The 13,982-nt window shown below is 42.3% G+C and overlaps 1 protein-coding gene across 1 annotated transcript in view; it reads left to right on the top strand.

Annotated features, from left to right (window-relative positions):
* The first annotated feature begins 1,684 nt into the window (after window positions 1-1,684).
* LOC108793058 (macrophage mannose receptor 1-like) overlaps window positions 1,685-13,982 on the top strand; it is a 70,312-nt gene continuing 58,014 nt past the window's right edge. The window contains 5 exon segments of the mRNA XM_018563982.1: window positions 1,685-1,742; window positions 4,432-4,827; window positions 8,539-8,712; window positions 10,053-10,214; window positions 12,287-12,400. Of these exon segments, the coding sequence (XP_018419484.1) occupies window positions 1,685-1,742; window positions 4,432-4,827; window positions 8,539-8,712; window positions 10,053-10,214; window positions 12,287-12,400 (904 nt within the window).

Genomic DNA, 13,982 nt, shown 5'->3' with positions numbered 1-13,982 from the left:
GGATCTGTCAATTTGGCATTTTTGAGAGGCCCTGATCTTGTTGTGCAATACTAAGGTTAGATATAGACAGAGATGAAGATTGAAAGATCTCTCTTAATGATCATCCTGCAGATCGACTTTCACATAAACATGAAGTTAATTTCAACTAGACATTCGTTTATATGCAGTGAGCAAGACACCTCTGGAGAAAAGTTCAGGTTTCTAAAGAAACATTTTGATGGACTACAATCTCAATACAAATTAGTAAACTAAACGTGAGATTGTAGTGCATCATGGTAGCGAGCTTAGAGCGGTGGCTACTTTACAACACTCACAGGGACCATGGGGAACAAGAGCAGCCACTCTCCAGAAGGAAGGACAGTGTCAGCACCTATTCAGAGGTGATTTGAGGATCTACAGTCGAGTGAAACACAAATAAGATACATTTTTGTTATTAGTTAAGGGACTTGAATGCACTTTTAAGATTTAACCCCTGAGTTTTCCATCACTTTAATGTTGTGCTTTTTACTGATTTATTACACCCTGTTATCTTAAGCACTTCCACCCCAGTAAGTAGATGCTGTCTTTCTTTCAGTGGTTTCTTCATCTCATTGTGTTAACGGTGAAAGACAAAGCTGAATTTCAGAGCAGGCCATATAGGCTTTGGCATGAAAAGGTGCACATTTTCATTGATGGAATATGTGTGCTTATTGTTCATTGTGCGCATATGGTAGAGATGGAATCAAACTGCTAGCTGAGTAGTCCCCCACTGTTTTAGATGTTCTAGTTTTGCAGAGTGGGTGAACACTTACTTTCTCTGCCCCCAAAGCCTGAGCTGATCATCAAAATTTGCCCCTGTTGACTTTTGTACAGTTCACATTTGGCAACTTTTTTAATTAGCTCACCAAACTCCAGATGGATAGAATTTTGGCCTCAGCAGTATGCATACAGTAGGCATAGCACTAACTTCTAGAAAAATAAAGTAACAATTATCCCTACTCTCTAGGGGTCAGCTGCATGTTTGTGAATGCAAAATGGGTGAACTGTCTTTTTATTTCCTTCCATCCCAAGGCACAATATTATTTTTTTTATTATTATACAGGATTTATATAGCGCCAACAGTTTGTGCAGTGCTTTACAATATGCCTAGTAGAGTGGGTATAAAGTCTGATCTTGTGTTGTAGAGTTATACTATGGTTAGCCACTCCATTGGGGTTCTAGCGGGATGCCATTAGACAGTAAGCCTAGGGAACCAGGAGGTATACTGTAAATCTGATCCTAATTAAAAACTTGCACTGACACTTCAAATTGCTTCTGAAAAATCCCCCTGGACATCCTCTTTTTTCTGTTTTTGGGTAATCTGATTCTGAAGAAATTGTGAAACACTTTACAAGAAATCACATGGTGAACCAATTGGAACCACCATGCAGTGTCATCTGAGTGGTCACCTCATTGTTAAAAACAGTAGCAGACGATGACTGATATTAGCTAATGGAAGCAAAATAAGAAGTGGGAGTTATTATCTGCATTAAGTCCCATGTGACCGGATATTCTTATATCATTTAGAAGCCACAACTGTGTTTTTCAGTCTTTCCAACTGAACTGAAACTCCAGCGAGTAACCTGTACTAACCAGGACTTCAGAAGCCACAAGGTTTAAAGCAGCAGTTTCCTTAAAGCGGGGGGAGAATAATGAGATATCGAGAATGATTTCTTCTATTCTACTTATACTTCTGTACGTAATCCCACCGACTCTTCAGCTGGGTAAGTTATTAGTGAGTATGTGTGTCTTTTCGTGTTGTAAATAAGTATAGCTAACAGCCCTTAGAACTTGCATTAAAAACCAATTCAGCAATGGCATCTCTAATATTTCTATCTTGACAAGTTCCATTTAATATGCTGATATAGATTTGAAGGAGGTTTCACAATGATAGTCATTCTGGTGTCGCCCCCTCTGAAAAGTTGGGCACTCAGTTATGGACTGAGAGCCCGACAGTTGCAGCTGAGAGGAGGGGACCCGACGGCATACCCTATCCTGCTGGGTGAACATCCCCTCCTCTCTCTGCCGTTGTCCATCACCATGATGACCGCCGGCAGATATCACCAAGATGGCAGCACATGTGCGATGACATCATTGCGCACGCACGTGGTGACGTCACGAACATGCACAATGATGCCATGGCAACGGTGTCACCCGGTACCCGCTCTGGGTGGCACCTGGTCTCGGAACGCCCCTGGGGAGGCGTCAGGAGAGGGATAGGATCGGAGGCTACAATACACACTGAAAATATGGGGAACAAAAGTAGCCACCCTCCAGAAGGAAGGACAGTGTCAGCACCAATTCAGAGATGATTTGAGGATAAAACAGCTGAGTGCTATATAAATAAACTGCAGTTTTGTTAATAGTTAGGGTACTTGAATGTATTTTTAAGATTTAACTCTCGAGTTTAGTGTCACTTTAAGACTTGAATCCTAATTTTTACTTGATCCTAGCAATATAAAAGCTGAACACACCTCCTGTTTAGAATTTAGCAATGACTAGACATGGGGGCCCTGTCAGGTCAAGTGTTTTGCAAATGTGCAGAAACAACATCCTTTCTTTATTTGACAACTTTTGGAAACATTTTTTATGACTGGAAGCTATAATCTTTTATTATGAGGCTGAGATAGAGGTCTATTCATAACGGGTTCACCCACAAAATCCGGTAAGGAGTGCAGCAAGATATATACTTTCTTCACCCAGTGTATAGCACGCCATTACAGCCACTGGAGGGAGTGGAGGAGCATAGAAATTCCTATGTTCTTTGGCTTCATCTAGTGGCATTAATGCCATGCGAATGGCGCTCAGCTGTACGCTGAGGGAACATGTAAATAGGCCCCATAATGTCACTCTCATTTATTCAAGCTACTTTAGCAATCTGGGGGCAGGCTTTAGTTTTTATAGGAATAGACCCATAGAACAATGCAATCAACTAGAAATTTTAAAATGTCTTTACAGTAAAATAAATAAGTACATAAAGTCTGGGTTGAATGATTAAAAAGTAGGCTATCATCAGTAAAATACAGCATGTGAAAAGGTCCAGAGATACAGACAACTGAAGTTATAAGAAACGTTTGACTTGGCTCCTGAAAAAGTTGATCTTGGTCTCACCTCTTTGTGCCAATTTGTCACGCATGCGCACTACTCCAAGCAGCCACGTGACTTATTTCAGTGGTAAGAGGGTTGAAAAATCACTATCTGTCTTCACTAGACTGAGAAATAATGATTAAAGGTCACACTTACACACCACCCACTCTGTCTCATCTAAAGATTGCTGCCACCAAACCAAACCTGGTTAAACCTTCAATTCCTAATTTAGTATATAATCACTGGCGGAACTACCAGGGTCGCAGCGGTCGCACTTGCGACCGGCACCAGGTGTTCCGCCAGTTCGGGGGGGTGACGCGGTCGCTCTTGCGCCCGGCACCAGGTGTTCCGCCAGTTCGGGGGGGGCCCAGAGAGAAGGGGAGGCCCGCCGCTCGCTATGCTGCCCGCGGCGCCGCCCCGTCACCGTCTTCACCGCCGCCGCCCGCAGTGTCTTTTGCGGCAGCGGTGAATAGAAGAGGTAGCGCTGCGGGGGTGTAGCCTGTCAAGGGGTGACGCCTGTCAGGGAACTCCAATTCTCAGCAGGCAACTGAGGAGGGAGCAGCCGAGCAGGCCCGGCGGGATACACACCACGCTGTAGGACGTCCTGGCTTGAGCTGGACCCTGGAGGCACAGAGTTCGGGAGCACAGCTCACAGCACAGAGTGAGGAGATTCTGGAGTAGAGCTGCAGCAGGTCCAGGTAGGCACTGATTGTTCATTGCTGTATATGTGCTGAGTAGTGACAGTGTCTTGCACTGTGATTTTTTTTCCAACCAAAAATAATTTTATTGTAGAAAACAACTACCCGCCCAGCACCCGGAACTGCATGTCCTGGGTGTTGGGGGATAGGAATTCCTCAGACATGCTGCCCCTCTACTTCCTGCTGCCCCGAGGCCGGGCCTTGGTTGGCCTTTTGAGAAATCCGTCCCTGAGCACTGGACTGTATGGCATTTACAGTGACTGCATATCACTAAACAAAGTGTGTTCAGTCCATGTGTTCAGTGATATGCTGTGTAATTGCAATACAGATTTTGCTGATATATCCATGTTCTGTACTACCTGTAAATCATACTATTAGATTTAAATGTAAAGTCTTATTGTATGATTTATCAAGTAATGTAGAACAAATATACCAGTTTGTGAATATATTAGTAAAATGATGGAAGTGGGCGAGTTGTAGGGGCCCACCAGCAAAATTTTGCCCAGGGCCCCTTGAATATTAAAGACGGCCCTGATAAGCCTATAGAGTTCCATATCTATGGAACTATGATTTCGGTATAGATCTCTGAACAATCCTGTAACAGCTGATCTAAAATCTTATTTTTCAGAATCAGACTCATTTTTAATCTACAATGAAAACCACAAGAAATGTTTGCAAGCTCAAAACAGCGTAATTATGGTTGCTGATTGTATGAAGGACAACAACGCACAGAAATTCCGTTGGATCTCTCAACACCAGCTGATAAATGTGGCGGTGCCGCAATGTCTGGGGGTGTCCTCTAAAAGTGAAAGGAGTTTGGTCAGCTTGTCGTCGTGTGATGGCGCTAATGAACTCCAGAAATGGGAGTGTAAAAATGACACTTTGTTTGCTATCCAGGGGGAAAACATTTACCTAAACTACGGCAACGAAAAAGAAAAAGTGGTTATTTATAAAGCATCAGGAGTCTGGAGCCGGTGGAAGATCTACGGAACGCCTGATGACTTATGTGCTAAGGCCTATGAAGGTAAGGTGTTCTATTAAAGGTCAACTCTATGCAAAGCATTATTATACCAATGTAAACCTAACTGAATTATATTTAGCTCTGGGGGCCATTGGGGGCCCTTTTGCCAACAAAATGCTTGTTTTAATTTTTCATCCTTTAATACATGGCTTTTGATCTCCTGCAGCCTCTTTGCAGCTTCTCATCTACATGTTCTCCATTAATGATTGAATGATAGGTCTCAGGGAAAGTTTTGTCATAGGAGTTGACAGTAAAACATGCCTGTGTAATGTGTGTTGACAGGTGCGTTAGAGTAACATGCGCACATTGACTGCAATGCACTAATGGGAATGGACCCTGATTCTTATTGGTGGCTATTGAAGTGAGATATTAGTAACACCTGCATGCAACAGGTCAAGACAAAGTGAGTTATTAGTAATACTTGCATACAACAGGTCAAGACATTAGCTTGCATTTTCTTAGTTCAGGGATGCTCAAAAAGATAAGAATACGGGCAGCTGCAGTCTAAAACACAGTGCAGGATAACAGCATGCATAGACAAGGTACATAAAGAGAAGGCAAATCATGACCAAAGGTCCAGGTCACAAGGAAACTGATACAATAAAGAGCTGGGCATCAGGTCTCAAGTGAAGAAGAGCACCAAACAATGTACTGGCATTTTCTTGTGCTCAGACTTAGGCTTAAAAAAGGTAACACATAGTGACACTGCCAAAAAGTTTTAAGTTGGCCTTTCTGAACAGAATTTCCATTTTTTTCTCTAGCTGTGACACTCTGGCACCAGTACAAAAACTAAGGGTGAATCTCCTATCAGAGCCACAGATTGCAATAGCGACCTAACAGGGTTTCTCACTATATTTCTATCCAAAAAAAAGAGGACGTTTTGGAGTTTGCCAATCCTATATACTGTATATATATATATATATACATATACATACTGTGTATACTCTCAGTGACCATCTATCTCTTTGTTCTCTTCCTCATTATCCTACCGTACCCTGATAGGTTCCAACCTGATAGCTTCCTGATAGGTCAACCTGATAGGTCTTCCTGATAGGTTCCTCTCTCTACTTGGGCTTCCACTCCTTGGTTCTTTCTTTCCCCTTTTTTACTGTCATTCTGTCAGTTGCTTCTCTCCACTGGGTCTACTTACCCTTCTTTGTTCTGTAGCTTCTTTAGACCCTGGCTCTGTGCTGAAGGTTGTGTGGTCTTGCTGTTTCACTCTTTTACTGTGTCTCGCTCTTTCCCCTTGTCAGAGTCTCAACATAATTGTTTTTCACATCTGAGCTATTTTTTCCTTTTACTAATTTTCCTAAGTCATCAGTGAAGCCTTTTCAAAGAACAGTGACCAAATACGAGATAATACTGACAGTTTAATCTTTGGTAAGGATACTGACTGATGCCCACTCACTCTGTTTTTCTGTTGGTCTCCCCTATTACAATCTTACTGGCTCCTCTGCAATAGATACTGAAATGCAGAATAACCCATAGAAATTCATACAGAGGATACTACCAGTCAGGCAGGAAAAATGGATATGTTTCTATGGACATGGATTTTTTAATGGATTTAAACACAACATTAAAGGAGAACTATGAGATGAGTGATTTCCACTAACCTCATAGTTCTAGCCGACCTGTGACAATGAGACTGTCACAGGTCGGCTCAGTAGATCGGGAGGTGAGCGAACACATACCGGGTTCGCTCACCTCTCGATCCTGTCACGGCTCTCTGCCGTGACAGGGGAGGGGCTGGATTCCCCTCTCCACGCTCCGGACCGCCAGCGCTGGCTGGCGGAACGGACGGGGGAGGGGGTGGTTACAGCTGGCTCTGCCTCTAGATAGGCAGAGCCAGCTGTCACTCACGCAGCTGGGCGGATCCAGACATCTAAGTCGGGATCCGCTCCGGCTGCGGCGTCTCAGTATACCGCAAGCTTTAGCTCGCGGTATTCTGAGCTTAGGGTAACGGGAGGACGCTAGTTTGTGTCCTCCCGTTACCCTGAGGAGAACTATGTGGAAAAACACTGACCCCATAGTTCTCCTTTAATTCTCATGTGAATTTAGAAGCCACCTTTGAAATTACAGCCAGTTCTGAACTCTGTATACTATTGTCTTTCTTCAGATTGGCCTAAATAAAAGGTAAACGATGTCTGTTCGATTTGGGATTTCCCCTATGATAAATTATCTTTTCGCTCTGGCTAAGTCCAAGCATTTTTTTCCCATTAATAACATTTGTTACATAGTTACATAGCTGGTAAGACTGAATAAAGACACAGGTCCATCTGGTTCAACCTGCATGTGTGTCTGTACTTCTGCGTGTGTATATTGTTTTAAGTTTCAGCTGATATTGAGGGGAATACCACATTTTTACTGCATTGACAGCAAAAAGAAAAAACCCTTGCACAGTCTGAAATTAAACTGCATCTCATCCAGCTTCTTGTTGTGACTCTGTGTCCTCTTTAGAGTTCTTACTTTAATCAGTTTATTCTGGAAACAGCAGTCCCCATTGATGAGTTTGTCAATTTCTATCATATCCCCTCTTAGGTGTCTCACAGTCAACACACCAACTATAGTCTGGCGCCATTGGCAGCTATATGATCTTCACCTTCACAAAATTGCCCATCACATAGTTTTCTGCTCTTGTCATATGGACCAGGGAACCTTCAGAAACACAACCACAAACAAAGGCACAGAGCACCCGATCCATGGGAAGAATCATTTCATTAGTTATAAATATTAAAAGTACTGGTTCTACTCACAAGAGTTGTCTAAGCTGAGCGTGTCGTTTCCGAAATCTTTTAGTTGAAGGAACATTAAATCCATTCTGCACAACAGTAACATGAGCACCGTTCGATCAGACAGCTGGCATGCCACCTCACAGCAGGTCTCATGGAGTAGCGGCTGATGCCAGGACTTTTAATATTTAAAACTAATAAAACGATTCTTCACATAGATCGGGCCCTCTGTGCCTTTGTTTGTGGTTTAAGGTGAATGTGTTTGATTTCTCTAGTTGATTTTCATAACTCAGGCCCTCCATCCCCCTTATTAAAGTGGACCTTTACCCCCTTTGGCTAAAAATCGCACCAGCATGCAGCTCCGCATGGTGATATGAAATCATCTTACATTCATTAGTTAAACAAACATTTTTTCCATTTACTTACAATTTCTTGTTTTTTACTTCCTGGTCCTCTTTGGCAAAAGTGAGGTAATCTGTGCCCAAGCATTGCATCCTGGGAGGTTTACATCAGCAGAGCATTGCTGGGAAATTTCATCACCAGATCTCAGGGAAAGGCATTTTCCTCCCCTGAGATGATGTGCATGGTCACATGTCCTAGTCACATGTGCCAGAGTTCAAGGAAGTAAAGAGAGATGGATTCATCTGCCCTTAGTAAAAATGGCCACTGTGAGAAAAAAAAATACCAAGGTTGGCAAAGAATAAAAAGTCGGCAATTATCTAGAAGTATCTGTTATCTGTTTGTAGATTGTCATTACTAAACATTTCTAAAGGTGTCTTTGTTGTTATTTTGAAGATATGGGTAAAGGTCCTCTTTAATTTTGTTGCACTTCTCTAAACCTTCTTTAGTTCAAGGACGTCCTTCCTGAGAATTGGTAACCAAGACTGAACCACATACTCAAGATGTGGCCAATTGTATTTATTAAGAATTATTTGTATGCATACTATTCTTCACTAGGTAACTCTGTTATGTCATTCTTCCACAGACATATATTCCATAAGGGGAAATGGTAATGGTCAGCCCTGTGTATTCCCATTCAAGTTTGAGTCTAAATGGTATGCAGACTGTACCAGGGAGGGAGCACAAGAACGTGATCTCTGGTGTGCTACAACAGCGGATTATGATAAGGATTCGTTGTGGGGATACTGTCCTATTAAATGTAAGTATTGACAATTACTTTCCTGGTGTGATCTTGGTTTAGCATGCTCCAAACTTATCTCTTTCTTAAGCTGGCCATACACCTATACATTATCTGCAGGTTTTGTATGGTCTATTCTGACTCCAATTATTGTATTAGCGATGTATCCCTTGCTGAGACCTCTATGCCTGGCCTGTATAAGCAGATATAATCACTGCGGACAATCCTTATCAGATAGCTGAACTCACCAAATACCTTTTCCAAAAGGTGCTTTATTCTTTACATCAGGTTACAGCAGACAACAGGATACAGCAGATTAATGAATTGGCAGTATTTAAGGCGGTCAAAGATGATGTTTCCAAGCATGCAATGCAGATTAACATGTGGATCCTGTTACAAGCAGCCATGACACAGGAAATTAATATTGAAAAAGAAGGGTGGAGCATTACACACAAGGGAACTACATCATAGATGTGGGGTGTCAAGGTCTTACCTTGTCCTCATGGTGGCAGCCATTTTGGACATGAGCAGACTGATATAGTCAGGTGTTGCCACATCATCACAGTGTGACGCCCAGGCAGCAGGCAAGCGATTATGCAATCAGAGGTTATAAGAGACTGCAGTCTGCACATGTCCAAAATGGCTGCCACCATGAGGACAAGGTAAGACCTTGACAGTGGGGAAGGGAACACAGAAACCATGTTCAATAACCAAAATAGATAGATAGATAGATAGATAGATAGATAGCAGTATATGAACCTAGCCATACAATATAAGTAAATGGCTTGAGGAAAATAAACTATATAAATTCTAATTTAACATTAATGTGAATATTAACTGTGACTATATTTTACACAACGATTGTGACAGCACATGCTCAGATGGAAAAAGTGCAACAGAGTCCGGAGAATGGAGCAATCTCCCGCTGGGCCAAGCTTCAGTATCTTGCTAGTCGGCCCCACTGGCTCTCAAAACACCTGAACAATGCCTGCATCCAATCAGATTGTTAAGGTATTTTGAGAGCCAGTGGGGCCGACTAGCAAGATGCAGAAGCTTGGCCCAGCCGGAGATTCCTCCATTCACACAGTATAGCGTAGATGGAGGAATCTGTTGCACTTTTTCCCTCTGACCATAGAAAATCTGCGGATAATCTGTAGCTGTATGGCCAGCTTTAGCAGGACAGCTGGCTGGAAAGCTTTAAAGCTTCCCCTTAAGAACTAATAGAAATTGTGAAAGGAATATTTCACAATCTATAGGAAACATGTATCTATATGTAAAGTAATGGAACTGTATATAGTTGAGTAATCTATCATATCTTGTGCTTGGATGATGGTGTTCCACTAACTATTTTCTCTTTTCAGCTACAAGAGAGGGTTGGTGGACAACAGATTTCATCAGTGGCTCTGTGTATCAGGTCAATGAGAATTCAGCCCTGACTTGGTACCAAGCACGGAGAAGCTGTCATCAGCAGGATGCCGAGCTATTAAGTGTAACTGAGGTACACGAGCAAACGTATATATCAGGTAAGTTTTATAGACAGACCCAGCAATAGCCACCAATCACAGGAAACACAATTCAACAACTGTGCACATCTAAGACTGTGACCAGTCTACAGACCTTCTCCATGATGAAAAGTATAGTATAGTGGTTGTGTTCTCTCTCTCTCTCTCTCTCTCTCTCTCTCTCTCTAGATAGGCAGAGCCAGCTGTCACTCACGCAGCTGGGCGGATCGAGACACAATTGTCGGGATCTGCGGCGTCTCAGTATATGGGAGGACGCTAGTTTGTGTCCTCCTGTTACCCTAAGGAGAACCATGGGGAAAAGCCTTAACCCCATAGTTCTCCTTTTAAGCTAAAATCTACGCGCAGAACTGAAGAGGAGTGGCCCCTTACTCCCTCTCCCTTCCAGCTGTGTATAGGCAAGAAATATATTAAATTTAAAGAGAGTCAGTATGAAAGCAAACAGGTCCTGCCATTCCATTTATGTTTAAAGGACCATAATCCTCTGTGAATCCTGTGCCATTAGTGTAGCTTGTTCTCATTATTTATTGGTAAAACAAAGACTGTATATGGACAGATACAGGATATCAGTATACAAACTATAAATAAAACCCAAAAATACAACTGTTATAGTTCCCCAATATCACTGATACAGGAGAAATCATGAATAGCAGTATAATTTTCCGTCTGTGAGCCCAAAATCACTTGAGATGGTGACAGGACCTTGTATTCTCAACGTCTACTTAGTATAGAAATGAAAAACATTTGGGTGACATTACAAGTAAAACCATCCAGGAAAGGGATATTCTTGCCTCACCGTGGAGCTTTTTTTTAGACTTCATTTTGTGGTAGTGAGTTCATTGTTTAATCAATTTTAATATTGTTTTTAACAAGAGACAAGAAGATCAAATATATACTTTATTTAGCCCCCGAGAGCTCTGAAATGGGAAGCTCAGTTCTGATATGTAAAAAGTGATATCAGTCCCTCCAACTTTGCACACCTCATGTATGACCATTGAGGTTCTTGACCGTAACAATGAACCAATAATAAAATGTTGAAAGCGTTATAGTGTGTTATAGCGTTATAGGGTTATAGTCAAGTATGACTTTAGAAAGTTGCTATTTGCATTTTACAGCACTTCGGGACTCCCAGTGGGGCTATACAAGGTAAGTGACCATATATGCAGGCATCTTTAGGTGCTTACATTTCATGACAACCTAAGGTTTATAAGCTGTAAAATAAACACGGGTTCATTTTATGTTGGCCATAGACCTATGATATACTTGGAGACACCATGCAACTGGAGCTCGCCTATTGTCCAGCTGTGCCATAAATATAAAGGAGCAGCCTGTCCATTCTAGAGTTTGCCCTGAGATCAGTCAGCCAATAGCATCTGGTGACACCCAAAGAAATAAGACTGTTATTTGTCCCATCCAAGATTATCATCTCATGTCTATGGAAAACCTTAAAGAGAAAATATAATGGTTATAGTGACGCTTAATTTAAATTTTTTTACTTTATAAGTTTTCAACTTAAATTTTTTCAACTAATGTTTAACTATATGTATATTCATTTGTATATTACTATTATTATTGTTTGGTATTTAGTATATAAATATTGTTGTGTTGTGAGCTATAGGTGTACCAGGGATGGTTCCCAATTTTTTTTAGGCCCGGGGCAGACCTGAGCAATACGGGATCGCCCGTCCCGTGATCGCATGGTCCTGCACAAATGCAGACAGCGATTGCCACGCGGCCCCATTGATTTCAATGGGGTGACATCCGCACGGAAATCGCAGAAAAAAGATACATGTACCTTTTTTGTGTGACACATGACGCGCGACTGTTTTAGCCGTGATCGTGTTTGGATGCACACGGCAAGACTGGGGAGCCATTACAAAATAATGTGCTGGGTGGCTCCGCGCGGTATCGTGCACAATTGCACAATATCGGTCAGGAGTCGCCTAGGTGTGCACCGGCCCTGAAGTTCTTGTTTTCTCTAGAGTATGCTGACACATTTTTTTCCCGATCATTATCAAGTTCATTTATATTTTTATTTGTTCATTTGTTATATTTTCTGACATTTTTTTTTATAGGATTAACCAGTATCACAAAAACAGCCTTATGGGTAGGGCTTAATAGTTTGGACTTAAATGCAGGCTGGAAGTGGAACGATGGAAGCCCATTCCGATACCTCAACTGGCTTCCAGGTGAATCCTTAGTTTTTGCACATTGAATTACAAATAAGTTATGCTTCTGTTCAATATGTTTTAGAGATGCACCAATACCAGTATCAGTATCGGTGCTGATACTGTGCATTTGCACGAGTTCTCGTCCTCATGCAAATGCTCTGATACCGAAAACCAACACCGGCGCTTTAATTATGAAAATTGAAGTGGCTGCCTTAGGTCCTGCACTTGCTGGGGGCCTCACGGTAGCTTTCTTGGGAACCACACAGCACCTATTTACAGCACTTCTGCCGGCCCACACATCTCCCACTTTGATAAATTCCCTTCATTAAGTCTTTTACCATACCCAGCCAAACTAAACAGGCTTACAAATACAACCAATACTCATTGAAATCATGCAGTAGGCTCAATCATTAAAAATTATGGTGGTCTCCGTTTTTAGACGGTCACATGTACCCACAATGGCTGTTATCTCTAAGGTTGGGACAAACACTTGCACACAATTTCAGAAGTCACTGGATGCAACTGGACAAACATGGCTGTTTCTGGTAGGACAGTCAGAACTTTGCCTTGGCTTATTTTAAGATGTCTATATGTACCTCCAAAATGGATGGGGATAGGAGGGGCTGGTTGAAGGGTGGAATGTGAGTTTTGTTATGTAAGACATTTTCCCAACATGAAAAAGCTTTGGGCTATGTGTATAAGAAGTTATAGCAAACAAGGCATATAAGCAAACTTTTGGATTTTGCAAACTTGTTTACAGTTGGTGTCTGAGGTTGTGAAGGGGAACCCCTGGTGGCTGGGTTGTTAAGTCAGTTCCTGGTTGCGGAAGTCTGTGACAGCCTTTCAGTGGCAGCGAAAGCTCCCAATTTGCCCCCCCCCCCCATTTCATCCACTTAAAGGTTCCAACTTCAGCCCTAGGTCTGGGCAGAATTTTACTTACATAACTTGTAGGATACCTCTGCTGCTTAAGTGGTTCCAGGTTCAGTCCCTAGGAGGATCACATCTTATACCTGAGGCATGTGGCATGGGGGTTCAGGTAGCATATCAACTGCGCTGGAGGAACCTACCCAGCCAGTGCCACTGACTGACCTGTTGTCACCAGACCACCACACACTCCTACTCTGAACCAACGGCTCCATTAAGATTATCAGGTATAGGTCACAAACATTACAGGAATGAAGAGACATACCTACTTTGAACTTATGATGTCTTAACTTAATAGATGAACAACAAAACATTCCAAAATTTCTACATTTCCATGTCTCTGGTCAGTCCACCTCAAACTTGTGCACATATTAGAGAGTGTTCTCTTAACAGAATGTCCAGCTTCCAGCTCCACTTGTGGAAGAAGAACACTGGCATCCCTCCTAAGAGGAACACTGCACCGCCGCACTCCAACACATAGTAACAGGGCCCTACAGGGTCATAAGAGATGGTTTCCGCTACAGGGACCAAGGGATACCTGCTTTCTGCATCCTATGTTTTAGGTTTTTCTGTGTGAACACATGCTTTAGTACACTCCACTGAAGACCTGTGTTATGTAGAAAGCCTCCTTTTATCTATGGCTCCTAGCATAGAATCATTCCGCATTTAATTCCTG

This window comes from Nanorana parkeri, unplaced genomic scaffold (genome assembly GCF_000935625.1).
Source record: "Nanorana parkeri isolate BGI_ZX_2015 unplaced genomic scaffold, ASM93562v1 scaffold23, whole genome shotgun sequence".
NCBI lineage: Eukaryota > Metazoa > Chordata > Amphibia > Anura > Dicroglossidae > Nanorana > Nanorana parkeri.
The sequence above is the reverse complement of the archived record's forward strand: the minus strand, read 5'-3'. Positions and strand labels throughout refer to the sequence as shown.